At 40.5% G+C, this 14,809-nt stretch overlaps 1 protein-coding gene across 7 annotated transcripts in view; it reads left to right on the top strand.

The window, feature by feature from the left end:
- Positions 1-70: 70 nt before the first annotated feature.
- The window catches only part of SLC24A2 (solute carrier family 24 member 2), a 251,515-nt gene continuing 236,776 nt past the window's right edge, over positions 71-14,809 (top strand). For 2 of the 7 annotated variants that reach the window (XM_045043949.1, XM_045043952.1), the window contains exons 1-2: positions 71-282; positions 2,113-3,196. In XM_045043949.1, coding sequence (XP_044899884.1) covers positions 2,267-3,196 — 930 coding nt within the window. In that variant the 5' untranslated portion in view covers positions 71-282; positions 2,113-2,266. Of the gene's footprint in view, positions 283-368; positions 517-2,112; positions 3,197-14,809 lie in introns of those variants that run through there. The other 5 variants (XM_023242351.2, XM_023242348.2, XM_023242350.2 and 2 more) reach the window with 5 other exon arrangements.

Below are 14,809 nucleotides of genomic sequence, written 5' to 3'. Positions count from 1 at the left end.
GCGGGAGCTGAGCGCGCTGCGGCCACGCTCCCCGCGCAGAGACGAGAGGGAGGGGCCGGCGGGGGCCGGGCAGCACCAGAGGCGGCGCGCGGCGCTCGCTGAGGCTCAGTCTCCTCCCGAGCCCAGCCCTGGCCGGCGAGAGCGGAGGCGAGCGCGAGCCGGAGCCGGAGACCGGGCCTCGGACCAGGGAGGCGGAGGGCCAGAGAAGGCAGCGGACCAGAGCGGAGGGTCGCGCTCGGCCCCCCCCCCCCCGCCGCGTTCGCGTTCTCCTGGCGGTTCCCGGTAAGTGCGGGCGACCGAGTCCCCGCCAGTGTCCAGGTTCGGTGGCCGCAGTGGTCGTTGTCCCCGGATCCGGTTGCGCGCATCCCGCTGCAGCACCGCAGGCTCACAGGTGGCTCCGCGGTGGACGTGGGTGCCCGAGGCCCCGCAAGGAGTTAGCTAACTCTCTCCGCTCCGGGGCGCAGTTTCCGAGCCCCTGCTTTCCCCACGCCGACTGCCCTCGCTTCCGCCTCGGAGGTGGGTGGCGCGGCGGGGCAGGGCCTGCCGTCGGGGTAGACTTGCAGAGGGACGCTCCCCTTCCCCAACCCACCCACTAACGACTCGGGGAGATGCGGGCCAAGCGCCTTCCCAAGCTCTATCCCCGCTCGCTAGCGGGGTGCCTGTCCTTTAGTTTTATTTTCCTGTTAGCCCACCAGGGAAAGTTTGGGACCACAAAAGGCAAAGTTGGGGCGCGGCTGGGGGTGCACTTCCCCGGCGGAGGCAGCTTCCTTGGGGCGAAGCGGCTGGCTTGCAGGTGGAGCCGGCTCGCTGGAGCTGATCCTGCACCCTGAGAGTCGAGTCTGTCCCTGCCCTGTTGGTGGCCCTGGCCAGGCATTGTGACAATCCCCGGAGCGCTGTGAGTCGCTTAATCTTTGGTGCTAAGCGTCGACATCTGCAGCCAGCCGAGAATCTCTGTGATGGGTAGCAGCATCTTAGCCTGGTTTGACTTGTGTTCTTGCTCTGCTCTGCAAACCTGAGCTCCAGCTAATCTCAGTGTTTAACTGGCGTGTGTTTAATTAGCTTATTTTACACCTGAGATGATCTCAGCGAGACTGTAAAATGAAATCGTTGATATAGAAAGCAGCAACAACAGTGTTGTTAAAGAAAAATGTAAATGGGAACCTTCAGAATATCCTCTGTCATGTCTAGATATTTTACCCATCTCTGTGGGATAATGAAAACTGCTTGGATATCTAACCTACTAGAAGACTCAGTGTTGGGGCTATTTTTGGCAGATTTTGTGGACAGAGGCATTGCTGCAACTTGCATATTGTTTATGAAATACACATTCAGTCTCTAAAAATAGCCTACTTATTAGGAGTTATTTGTTTTACTATGTTGTCTCTTTTACATGACTAAAGGTTGTTTTTAAAAATAAGCTTTAGCTGACAATAATATAATAAAGACGTTTAGGGAAGACAGTTCGTGTCACCAGAACATTCTTCTGTAAACTTAAATTTTTAAAGGGTCATTTTTCTGCATCAGACCTAGGAGAGGCTTTTCATGAAAAATAAGATGCTGAAATCCTTATGTGTACAGGAAAAGAGGGACTATCTCCTCCGACACTCAGTGCTTTCAAATGATAGATTAAATCAGAAAAGTGTGCCTTTAACTGGAATTATATAATTGGACTAAAAGAAAACATAATGAATAATTATTGGTTGTCGAGTACTTAGTTCTAAAAGAAGTGTTATATCTCGGAGAGGTTATTTGTTACATGATTAAAGGTGGGATAAACTGATAGATTTCCATCTATAAATTTTTTATATTTAACACACATCCACATAGGTTAACACTGGATTTACTAAAATGTTTGAGTTTATGAATACATGATCGTAAGTGCTCACTGTGTGCCACGTCTTATTCTACGTGCCTCCCCCTCAAAGCAATCCTTGGTGGGAGGTGCCATAATTGTTCTTATTTCTGAGATAGGGAAACTGAGGCACAGAGAAGTTAAGTAAATTACCCAAGGTCAAACACAGGACAGGACTTCATCGTACTTGCAGAGCTCTTTTTGTAGAAGAGAACTATGATTTTGTGATTTACTTATCCTTGTTTTAATTTTTCTTTAAGCATAAATGTCGAAAATATTTCCTGCGAAGCGTAAGATTCTCTGATTGTGAACGTGCCCCACACGCACTGTTGACTATAAAGTGAAGAAAAGTATGAGAGAGCCATCTGGTTAAGTCTCCACTTTGAAGACCACCACATCCCCAGAAGACCCAGGATGGATCTGCACCAAAGCACTGCCATCACTTTCCTTGAGAAATGGTGTTTGGATAAGTCACTGTCTGGCTACAGGAGACATTATAGTGTCAGGAAAAAACTGAAGTTAATTCGAATCGTAGGCCTTTTCCTGGGCCTAGTAGCCATTAGCACTGTCTCGTTTTCAATCAGTGCCTTTTCTGAGACCGAGACCAAGAATACGGAAGAGGCCGTTGGCGCAAGTGGCCCTAAGGTAGCACACGGTTACCGTCAAAGAACTCTCTTAGATTTGAATGACAAGATTCTGGATTATACTCCACAGCCACCTCTTTCTCAGGAAGGCAAATCCGAGAATACAACAGATCACGCCCAAGGAGACTACCCAAGAGACATCTTTTCCCTGGAGGAGCGAAGGAAAGGCGCCATCATTCTCCATGTCATTGGAATGATCTACATGTTCATAGCTTTAGCCATCGTCTGTGATGAGTTCTTTGTTCCTTCTTTAACTGTCATCACTGAGAAATTGGGCATCTCTGATGATGTGGCTGGAGCCACCTTTATGGCTGCTGGGGGCTCGGCCCCAGAACTTTTTACATCTCTCATAGGGGTATTTATTGCTCACAGCAATGTTGGCATAGGCACAATCGTGGGCTCAGCAGTGTTCAATATCCTTTTTGTTATTGGCATGTGTGCTCTGTTTTCTAGAGAAATCTTAAACCTGACATGGTGGCCGCTCTTTCGGGATGTGTCCTTCTACATCGTTGACTTGATCATGCTGATCATATTTTTCCTGGATAATGTGATCATGTGGTGGGAAAGCTTGCTTCTCTTAACAGCTTATTTTGGCTATGTGGTTTTCATGAAATTCAACGTCCAAGTAGAAAGATGGGTGAAGCAAATGCTAAATCGCAATAAAGTCGTCAAAGTGACAGCACCAGAGGCCCAAGCAAAGGTTGGTGGTGGTGGTTGTTTATTTAATATTCTGAACCATTGTTTTGGAGATCTACCACTTTTTTGACGTGATGATGTTTTAGGCTATAGACGATAGCAGAGGGCTTTCTGCAGTTCTGTGGTAACCAGACTGATGGCAGGGGGAAAACGTAATTTCTGGATATTTTTGTAGATGCCTTCTAAATTCTCAAGCTACTTGCTTCAGAGTAAAACATTTATAAATATAGGTTATGTAAGTGTCCCAGTGTGGACTCAGCAGTTATTTACCTCTGAAAGTAGGCACGATGATTTTTGTGAGTAATTTAATTTTCATGGGAAAGTATGTGTATGTAGCCTAGAAAATTGCAGGTATTTTTTTTTTCAAGTAGGCACATGAAAATGATCAAGAACCATCTCTTTGAAGACATTTAAGGAAGAAAGTCTGTGTAACCAGTGCTGTGCCTTTAGGTCAACAGCAGGGCCCAGAAGGACTGGTTATTAGCGTGGTCATAGCTATTTTTCTTGATCCACACAATAATCTTCAGATCACTTGACCAGAAGCTGGTCAGGATCCATGAAACGGAGTCATTGCCAAGCCCTGCTGCCTCCATAGCTTGATGGCCCATTTTACATGCTATGATAAACATGACCCAAAATAATTTTACAGTGGAGTTTGAGGGAGTTTTAATGATAAGAGTGGCCATCCTTCCATGCGGGTGGTGAGCAAACTGGTATAGGGCTGAGAATAAGTTGATCTACAAAAATGTGAACTAATTTTTTAAAATAATGGGTAAGCAACATCAATACAATTTTATGTTAAGTATAGTAATGAAGTTTTGATTTATATCCTAACATTGGAATGTTGTCTCTGAATGTGATTTTAAACAGAAAACCAAAATACATATGCAGATTTTTCATACTAGCATCTGGGGAAATTCTCGTGTATGCAAAAAACAGATGTTGACTGGAGGGTGAGATATTTTGTCCCAAATGAAAAAAATATTCATTTGATATAATTCCTTTATGTTCAGGTTGGATGACCATCCATCATGTTCTGTAGCAGCCAGACATTTAAGCAAAGTGCAGTAAAAAACAAAAACGAAAACAAACAAACAAAAAACCACTATTCATGTTCCTGTGTATTACATGTAAAAGGAAAATGTTTTCTACTGTATTTTTCTGACATTTCACTCAGTGTATGGTTGTTTGTTAGCAACTGTAGTAAAAGAAAAAAAAACATTTAGCAGTAGACATGGCAAGTAAGCATTCAGATGTGAGAACTGAGTACATATCCTTGAGGGCATCATTGGACCCCTCTCCCTGCTCTAATTTTGCAGCCAAAGGATGATCTCTCAAGCCGGACTGCTCATTTGAGCAGTTTGCATTAATAATCTATGTGTTTATTCCAGTTAGAGTACTGAACAATTGCCAAGGGAAAGGCATATTTTTTAGAGGCAAGGAAATGATTTGGTGTCTTATAAATATCCTGGGCACATCAAGGGTAAAAAGTCTTTTCGAGGGCTCGGTAGATTTGTGTTTTGTTACACAACAGTGGAACTTCATTAACTTAATCAGATTCTGCTGAAGGTTATATTGACAACATTTATGAAAAAGGAACTTGCACTTGCAGAGCAATCCAGTAGTGTATTTAAGATCGCAGGGGGATTTTGTATTCTGATTGGAGGAGGAGCTGGTTCTCTGCATTTGGGAATAACTTTTTAAATACAGCTTACAGGCAGTATTTAATCTATTGTAAACCACTCATTAAAGTAGCTCTGGCAGTACCTTTACCTACTATAGTAGGTGACTGTCTTGTCATCTTTATGATATTTAAAATTCAGCAACTTAGGCTGACATTCCTTAACAGTTGTTATTCAAATCCGTAATTTTGTGCTATTCTTAATCTTGTGCATTTTTTAAAAGAAAGCAGATTATGTTCATGTCTATTTCTCCTGTTTCTAATTTCCCCCCAAAATGTGTTCATTGTATTATTTCCCCCTTTTGCACTATATAGCTTTAATTTATTCCTTTTAATCACTATTACTTCTTTTCGCATTCAGTAACTAAATTGAACTATAAATTATCATGGGAATAGGATTTTTCTTTAAACATAGCTATGTCTTGTTTGGTGTTCCTCAAAAATGCTAGAACACATGTTTAGGTGGAACAGTGTGTATTGATGTGTGATTTCCTTCTGGAAATTTCACTTTGCCAATTTCACTTTGGAAGTATTGTTGGATTTTTTTTTTTTTCAGCAGTTGGTCTGTGTCCTGTGCCTGATTTCAGAATCTTATGGAGGCTTTGCTGCCCAAGCATTGAACATAACGTGTCCCAAAGAAGGATGAGTCCTTGAGTGTGGTTATCTAGTTTTCTTTTTGCAGAGTTGTTTTCTGACTGCGTATCCCAACTATCCTACAGAAGTCAGTGCTTCTGATAACATCCGAACACTCAGAAAAGAGACGCTAAACCAAACGCAATTCCAATGAGGTCTTCATAGAAAGGAATGTGATGTAAAAGAATTTAGGAAGCAAAATAGTGAGCATGTGTTCATGGTCTTATTTGTACAATTATCGAGCAGGGGAGTTTGAGAAACTAGAGGAAACATATTTTAGATATTCTTGTACAAATCATCAGTGCTTCTGGCTAAAAAATCAACTCTGCTGGGCTCTTTGTGTTAAACTGTTTTGGAAACTACCTGTTTCATAGACAAGTTGAAGTTTTGATTTATATCCTACCATTGGAATGTTGTTCAAATCCTAATTTGGTTCCATTATTGATAATGTGTGCCATGGAGGCAACTGTGAAGCGTGGAAAAATGTGAACTGGCATATTTTTTCATAGTGACAGTAATAGTTTCTCATCTCATTTAATTTTTACACCCTTTGTGTGGTTTTTTTTAATTTGTTATTACTATTATTTCTTTTAGGGATAATGTTATCCTTTTTAAAAAAGTTGTGTGGTATTATGACAGGGTAAATAGACCTGGGGCATTGACTCAGAGAAAAAAAAAAAGGTTTTGACCCCAGTGTGTGATCAGCCCTGTGATCTTAGAGAAGTTACATTAACTCTCTTAGCCTCAGTTTCCTAAATTGGACATGAAAATAACAGTGCCTACTTCATGAAATTGGGAAAATTATTAAATGAAGAAATGAATGCTAAGCAGCTAACAGAGTCCTTGGCAGATGTGGGTTGTTCATTAAATGTTAGTTCCTTTCCTTTTGCTTTCTGTTCTTAAAAGTGAATCAAAATAAGGTACTTTTTAATGTTTATTTATTTATTTGGGGTGGGGGGCAGAGAGAGAGAGGGAGAAAGAGAATCCCAAGCAGAATCCCAGTGCAGAGCCCTATGTGGGACTTGAACCCAGGAACCATGAGATCATGACCTGAGCCGAAATCAAGAGTCGGATGCTTAACCTACTGAGCCCCATAAATTATTTTAAATTTAAGAATTTGACATTTTTTGAAGACTGGCATTCACGCAGGTCATTGTCTCCCTTAGGGGCGTATAATATTTGTCATAGTGTGATATTTGTAAGCCGTAGCTTACATATGGTGAACAATGCAGGTCAGGTATTATCATAAACTCCAAGAAAATCTCCAAATTTGTTTATTGTCCTGAAATTTTGTTGTGGGATTTTGCTTGAAATAAGTAGGCCGTTATGGGGTTATCTCTGCTTAGCAGAGATTTTTGTGTTAAAGGTACTCTTATTTATAAATGATTAGGACTCTCTTCTAAAAAATACTCCATAGCTGGTCAGGAATGACTTTGATTCCTGCAAGATGTAAAGCACTGGAGTCTCAGGGCACCCAGAGCATTTTGCTGTGCTCCTGGCCTGGCTGCTGAGGTCCCTTGATCTGTTCTGGTGCTAGGCTGTCATTGGCCTAGAAAGCAGCTGTCCATGGTACTTAGCTTCTTCTTAGACTTGGCATTATAATCTGACAGCAACTCAGCCCAGTTCTAATGAAGGGAATGGTCTAAATAAAGATGCTTAAAGCTGGATAGTTGAAGAGTAGGCTATTTAGTAATTTAGGTGTGCTTTGATCCTGAAAAGTGGTTTGTAAATAGAGTTTTTACAGTTCCAGTTGTTATTAATGTTCATGAGAAAAAGGGAATTGAAACCATATTATAAATCTTCCTCACAAGGTGAAGTATTTCTTTTAAGGTGCTAAACCATGAATAGTTACATCAATACAAATGTGTGGGTCCAAGCTTACTTACAGCACAGAAGATGTTATATATTCAACCTTTGTTTCCCCTCCACACCTCGTAAATAAGTTAGTAAAATTAATGTGCAAACTTTAAGGAAGGAAAGGTAAGATCATCCTTATAATAAATAATACGGTAGACTTGGAAACTCTCTGTTCTTCTCACAAGAAAGAAAATTTAGGCATTAAAATTCTTAACTGGCTTAGATGTCTGTGGATGTAGTATGTTTATCTGGGGATACAGCATGGTGCTCTTTTCCTTGTTTTGTTTCCTTCTACTTATATAAAAAGCAAACCCTTCAGTGACTGCATGTGATTCAGAGAGTGAACAGGCATTTCAACACACCCAGAAAGCTCAGCAGATTTTAGTGCATAGAATTCAGATTGCCTTTGGCTTTTCATCCTTGTTGCTGTGATTTCTTCAGCAAGAGAAGACCTAAAGTTTGTGTTGAGAGCAAGGATTTACCACCACTTCCTTTCCTTCCTCCCTTCCTCCTTTGTCCCTTTCTCCCTCACCTCCCACCATCTCTCCTCCCCTTTTCTTTCCTTTTCTGCCTGTCTCTCTCTTTTTGGTAAAACCAGATAATTTGTATTTGAACATTAACAAGGAATGGGATTGTTATGTTAAGCTGTTCTTTTGTTGTTGAGGAGGCCTGTACATCTTTAGTGGGGATTTGACTGTTTTTGTTTTTCTATTCTTTCATTTCCAACCTTCTTTTGTTTTAAATAAGTCTCTAGTAAACTGAATATAGCTATATTTTATTTAATTAGTTTGACAGTCATTATCTTTTAACTGGAAAATTTAGTTTATTTACATAGATTGTGATTACTGTACCATTTGGATTCTTCTCTATTATGTTACTTTATACTTTGTATTTATTCTGATCTGTTTCTTTTTATAATTTTTTCTCACCTTTTTTGGAGAAGGGGCATTGAATTTTTTTCCTAGATTTTTTCCCTTTAATTGTTTGGAATTTATATACTCCATTTCTATTTTTTAGTGTTGCCTATGAATTTTAATGTGTATGTGATTCACAGTCCATGATTTAATAAGATCTATCTTTATGTTTTATAACAGCTTTATTGAGGTATAACCACTTTTAACCCCTACAAATTAGATATTGTCATTATACCATCAATGTTTTTAGGTTTATCCATGTTTTTACCAGCTTTTCCCCTCCTTATTCTTTTTTTTTAACCTTTATTTATTTTTGAGAGAGAGAGAGAGACAGAGTGCAAGTGGGAGAGGAACAGAGTGGGGGGGGGGGGGAGACACAGAAAACAAAGCAGGCTCCAGGCTCCGAGCTGTCATCACAGAACCTGATGCAGGGCTCAAACCCACAAACTGCGAGATCATGACCTGAGCTGAAGGTGGACGCTCAACTGACTGAGCCACCCAGGTGCCCCTTCCCTCCTCATTCTTCTTCTCAGTTCAGACCTTTTTGCTATGAGTTTTTTCCTCTACTGACTTACATTCTTTATAAGTTCCTTTGCAAGAATCTACTTAAATAGTAAATGCTCTTTTTTTAAATTTGCTTACAGATTTATTTCACTTTTAATCCTGAAAGATAGTGTGGGTGGGAAATTATTTTCTCATCTTACTTTGAAAATAATATTCTACTGTCTCTGACTTCCATTTTTTAAAAAAAATGTTTACTTCTTTATTTTGAGAGAGAGAGAGAGAGAGAGAGAGAGAGAGAGAAAGAAGGGACCAGGGGAAGAGAGAGAATCCCAAGCAGGCTCTAAGTTGTCAACACAGAGGCTGACTCGGGCTCAATCTCATGAATGGTGAGACCATGACTGGAGCTCATACCAAGAGTCAGACCAACCAAGCCACCTGGGTGCCAATCTGACTTCCATTTTTTGCTGTTGAAAAAGAAACAAAAAGCTGTCAGTGTAAATGTTGCTTCTTTCTAAGAAATCTGTCTTTTCTTTTTGACCATGTTTAAGGTTTTCTCTTTGTTTTTGATGTTCAGCCTTTTCCTTATTCTATATCAGGTCTTGTTTTCTCACTTATCCCCTATTTGTTATTCACTAGACTTCCTGAATTTGGGAACAATTTCAACTTTACCTCCTTCATTCTTCCTACAATCTTCTAGAATTCTGATTAAATAGATATACCATCTCAACCTGTTTGCCATGTCTTATAACTACTCCTCTTTTTTATCTCTGTTCCTCATTCAGCTCATTCCTTTACATCAACCTCCTAGTTTCTAGTTTTCTCTTCAGTTTTGTCTAATCTGCTATAAAGCTCGTCCATTAAGGGTTTTTTTTTTTTTTTTTGAGAGCGAGAGAGAGAGAGAGAGGCAGAGTGCGTGCATGTGCATGCACACATGTGAGCTGATGAGGGGCAGAGAGAGTGGGAGAGAGAATCCTAAGCAGGTCCCATGACTAGCACAGAGCCTGATGCAGGGCTCAATCTAATGACTGTGAGATCATGACATGAGCAGAAATCAAGAGTCAGACATTTAACCAAATAAGCCACCCAAGTACCCCTCGTCCATTGAGTTTCTAATATCAATTATTATATTTTTTATTTCTAGAAGTTTTCTGTGGCTCTTTCATATCTGTCAGGTTGACTTTCATTATTTCTAGTACTTAATCATTCAATGACTTCTTTTATTCTTTAGAAATGTTAAATACATTTATATTTCATAATTGATATTCCTAGTGACCATATCCTTGTAGGTTTGATTTTGCTGTGTTATTGATTCTTGACCATGTGGAGTTGCTTTCTTACATATTTAGTGATTTTTAAAAAAAATCTTTGGGGCGCCTGGGTGGCGCAGTCGGTTAAGCGTCCGACTTCAGCCAGGTCACGATCTCGCGGTCCGTGAGTTCGAGCCCCGCGTCGGGCTCTGGGCTGATGGCTCAGAGCCTGGAGCCTGTTTCCCATTCTGTGTCTCCCTCTCTCTCTGCCCCTCCCCCATTCATGCTCTGTCTCTCTCTGTCCCAAAAATAAATAAACGTTGAAAAAAATCTTTGAGGGGTGCCTGGGTGGCTCAGTTGGTTGAGCATCTAACTTTGGCACAGGTGATTATCTGCAGGTTTGTGAGTTTGAGCCCCATATCGGGCTCACTGCTGTCAGTGTAGAGCCTGCTTGGGATTCTCTTTCTCCCTCTCTCTCTGCCCCTCCCCCACTTGTACTCTGTCTCTCAAAAATAAATATACATGTTAAAAAAAAAACAACAACTGTGAACTCCTATTCCTTGGGGCTTTGCCCTTGGGAAGTCATTGAGACCTAGGTTTTAAGTCTGTTCCTCTAGAGAGGAACAAGTGCCTGATAGCACGACCAACTTGGAACCATTCTAACCTAAGTGTTTGACTTTTTCCTATCCAGGTAGTGTGAATTCAGACTCCAAACCCATGTGAGTGAGCCAGTGGTAGAAATTCTTAAGGGAGACTCTTCTCTCTTTCTCTTTTTTCAATCTCTCTCAAAACCAAGACCAAAATAGGCACATCCTACTCTTTCCCCTTGCTAGGCAGGGTTTTTTTTTCTTCCTTTCCTTTTATTCAGCCACTAGGAATGCCACCCCTTCAGCATTCCTAGCTTATTGGGAGGTGAGGTCTCTGAATTACTTCCTCCTTACTAGGCCTTTGTTTGTAGCTTCTAAAAATCTAGTCTTTAGCCACTGGGGAATGGCAGGTACTTTAAGAGCAAAGCAATACAGACTCCTCTGGATTTGTGCTTACTTGATGTTCTTGGTTCTAAGAAATCCCTGATTCCTCACTAGGATAAGTAGGTAATTTAAAAATATATTAAAATATATAATATGCAACCTTTTGGGGTATGATATACTGAGAACGGTTTCTCTGAATATTAAGTCCAGTGTATTGCCAGAAAAATATGTTTCAGACTGTGGGTTTGTCAAAAGATAATGCATGTAACAAGAGATATGGATACAAAATTTTAATTGAGTACTCTCAGAGTGTTTCATGCAGCCCAACCATTATAATAGTATGTTTTCATATCTAAATTATTGCAAATATATCACTACTATAATTTTCGTCAACAAAAATCCTACCATTGGCAAATTTTGAGTCAAATCTAGGAGGCAATTTTAACAGAAAGTTATATGGGGCCACAGTAAATTTGCCTTTTAAATAATATATTTTTTATGTTCTTTTTAAATTTTAATTTAATTTTTTAAATTTACATCCAAGTTAGTTAGCATATAGTGCAACAATGATTTCAGGAGTAGATTCCTTAATGCCCCTTACCCTTTTAGCCCATCCCCCCCTCCCACAACCCCTCCAGAAACCCTCTGTTTGTTCTCCGTATTTAAGAGTCTTTTATGTTTTGTCTGTCCCCCTCCCTGTTTTTAATATTTTTTACCAAATATGGAAAGTAATATATTTATTGTACAGGATTATAAAAACACATCAAAATATAAGAAATTTAAAATAGCCTATAAACTCTCCATTGCACCATCCAAAAATAACTCTGCACATGTTTGCGTGTGTACTTCCAGACTTTTCTCACATGCACACATATACACACATGCATATTCACATATATTTAAGTACTAAAATAAATTGGAATGATATTCGATATACATAACTTTAAGCTTACATTGGGTATATAACAGTTTTTTTTTTAACTTCACTTTTTATGTGCATTTCCTCATGTCATTAAATGTAGTTGATTGTTTAGTATTATTGTAAAATGGAAAGTTGTTTTCATATCTAAATTATTGCAAATATATCACTACTATAAAAAATGCTACAACAAATAGTATTACAAATTTCTGATTTCATAGAAGCAGAAATTCTGGATCAAAGTTTATGAGCTTTTTGTTTTTTTAATGTTTATTTTTTGAGAGAGACAGAGCATGAACAAGGGAGGGCAGAAGGAGCGGGTGACACAGAATTTGAAGCAGGTTCTAGGCTCTAAGCTGTCAGCACAGAGCCCAATGCAGGATTCAAACCCACGACCATGAGGTTATGACCTGAGCTGAAGTCAGACCCCAAAGTTTATGAGCTTTTTAAAGTTTTGTCTACATTGCAACATACTTGGTAATGTTTTGGTATTACAATTTTTAGTGTTTTCACAGTGAAACAATATTGCGTTGTTTTTAATTTGTGTTTTTTTGATTAATTAGGAGGTTGAGTCTTGAAAAGACTGAGAATTAATTTTTTTTTAATTTTCAAAAATACCTTTAGAATTTTTTTTAAAGAATAACTTTTTTTTTTAAATTTTTTTTCAACGTTTTTATTTATTTTTGGGACAGAGAGAGACAGAGCATGAACGGGGGAGGGGCAGAGAGAGAGGGAGACACAGAATCGGAAACAGGCTCCAGGCTCCGAGCCATCAGCCCAGAGCCTGATGCGGGGCTCGAACTCACAGACCGCGAGATCGTGACCTGGCTGAAGTTGGACGCCCAACCGACTGCGCCACCCAGGCGCCCCTTAAAGAATAACTTTTTAATGTTTACTTATTTTTGAGAGAGGAATAGAGAGCATGAGTGGGAGAGGAGCAGCGAGAGAGGGAGACATAGAATCAGAAGCAGGATCCAGGCTCTGAACCTGACGCAGGGCTTGAAGTCACAAACTGCGAGATCATGACCTGAGTTGAAGTCAGACGCTCAACTGACTGAGCCACCCAGGTGCCCCTAGAATTTTTTTTTAAATACTTATTTTGAGAGAGCGCGCGCACACATGCACATGTGAGCAGGAGAGAAGTAGAGAGAGAGGGAGAGAGAATCCGAGGCCGACTCCATGCTGTTAGCACAGAGCCAGCCCAGTGCAGGGACTCTATCTCACAAACCATGAGATCACGACCTGAGCCCAAATCAAGAGTCAGACGCTTAACGGATGGAGCCATCCAGGAGCCCCAAGAATTAATTTTTTTAAGTAAGTTGCCAGTTTGCTGGTGTCCTTCATGTCATTTTTAGTTTTCTGTGATGTCTCAAAGGTCTTACAAGTATATGTTGAGAATCACTAACATTAGATTTCCTCCCTCTCTACAATTTCCACACCTAACTAAAGCCAGGAGGTTTTGTGTTTTTTGTTTAAAAAAAAAAAAAAAGAATTACTTTGAAGAAGGCGGCCTTGGGGCTCAGGAGTTGGGAGATGAGGTTCCCAGGATTGGAATGTGCCCCTGACCATGTGACCTTGGGGGATCCTGTACCGCCTAAGACCTCCATTTTTTCATCTGGAAAATGGGAGACTTGACCTAGACGACCTAAAAGATTGCTTCCAGCTTGTCATTTCTGTCCTTGAAAGCTCTAGTATATACTATGTGGAGTACTCTGTGTCAAAGTAATAACCTAGTACATTTACCTAAAACAGAAGACCAGATTCTAACCGTACCCGTATCACCAAAGTGTGTTTCTAAATGGGCTTAGCTGCAGCATTTTCACACAAATGATTTACTGGCTCAGCCAAGCAGTAATTTTCGCTTGAGCATGTTGTGAGAGGTAGCTCTTCCAGACAGGAGAATAACTTGCATGGGAGAAAGTTGTTTGAAGTTTACTGCAGGATTCTCGACCTGCTCAGCATTTGTGGCTTCTGGCAGGGAAAACCTACCTTGGCAGCTACATGTGCATCCCTAGAATGCTGGTCTCTCCACAGCCAAGAGAAGAGAGAGGTCTGAAAAGTGGGCATGTGCTTAATACCAGGTCCTTACTACATCAACACTCTGAAATCGAGATCATCTCTACCTGCACGTCAAGAACCAGAGGGTCAGAAAACATAAGTGATTGCCTGAGGTCCCGATTTAGTGGTATTAAACTGCATTTGAACTTGGGTCTGACTCCTAAATGCCTGGTCGTCCTCCTAGTGCTTTTCACTGGACAGTTGGGATTAAAGACAAAGCAAACCTCCAAATTAGATTCACATTTCGTATTAGACTCTCTTGAGTCAGTGACTTTCAAATATTTTTACCATGACTCCCACCAAGAAATATATTTTACATTCTGACCCACTATGTTATGCAATGCATGCATGCACACGTACATATGTGCATGTTTATTTTTTATTAAAAATTTTTTTAATGTTTATTTTTGAGACAGAGAGAGGCAGAGCACAAGTGGGGAGGACAGAGAGAGACGGAGATGCAGAATCCAAAGCAGGCTGCAGACTCTGAGCTGTCAGCACAGAGCCCGACACGGGGTTCAAACTCTGAACCACGAGATCGTGACCCGAACTGAAGTCAGGTGCTTAACCGACTGAGCCACACAGGCACCCCTGTGCGTGTTTATATAGACTTATAAAAATCTAAGTGTGATGCACTTCCTATTCTTGAGTTTTCTATGCTGTCAAAAATAGCAACCCTCTAAAATAATTTCATAACCCACCAATAGGTTGTGACCTGAGATTAAAAAATAGAATCATGTTAAGAAATTTCTTTTTTCTCCTTTTCCTCTTAGCAGGGCTGCCCTGCAAAGCTGTGCTATTTTGCTGCACGAGGGCATCTTTCTGATCAAGGG

Source organism: Felis catus, chromosome D4 (assembly GCF_018350175.1).
Source record: "Felis catus isolate Fca126 chromosome D4, F.catus_Fca126_mat1.0, whole genome shotgun sequence".
In the NCBI taxonomy this organism is placed as follows: Eukaryota; Metazoa; Chordata; class Mammalia; order Carnivora; family Felidae; genus Felis; species Felis catus.
This window is presented reverse-complemented; position numbering and strand designations above follow the sequence as displayed.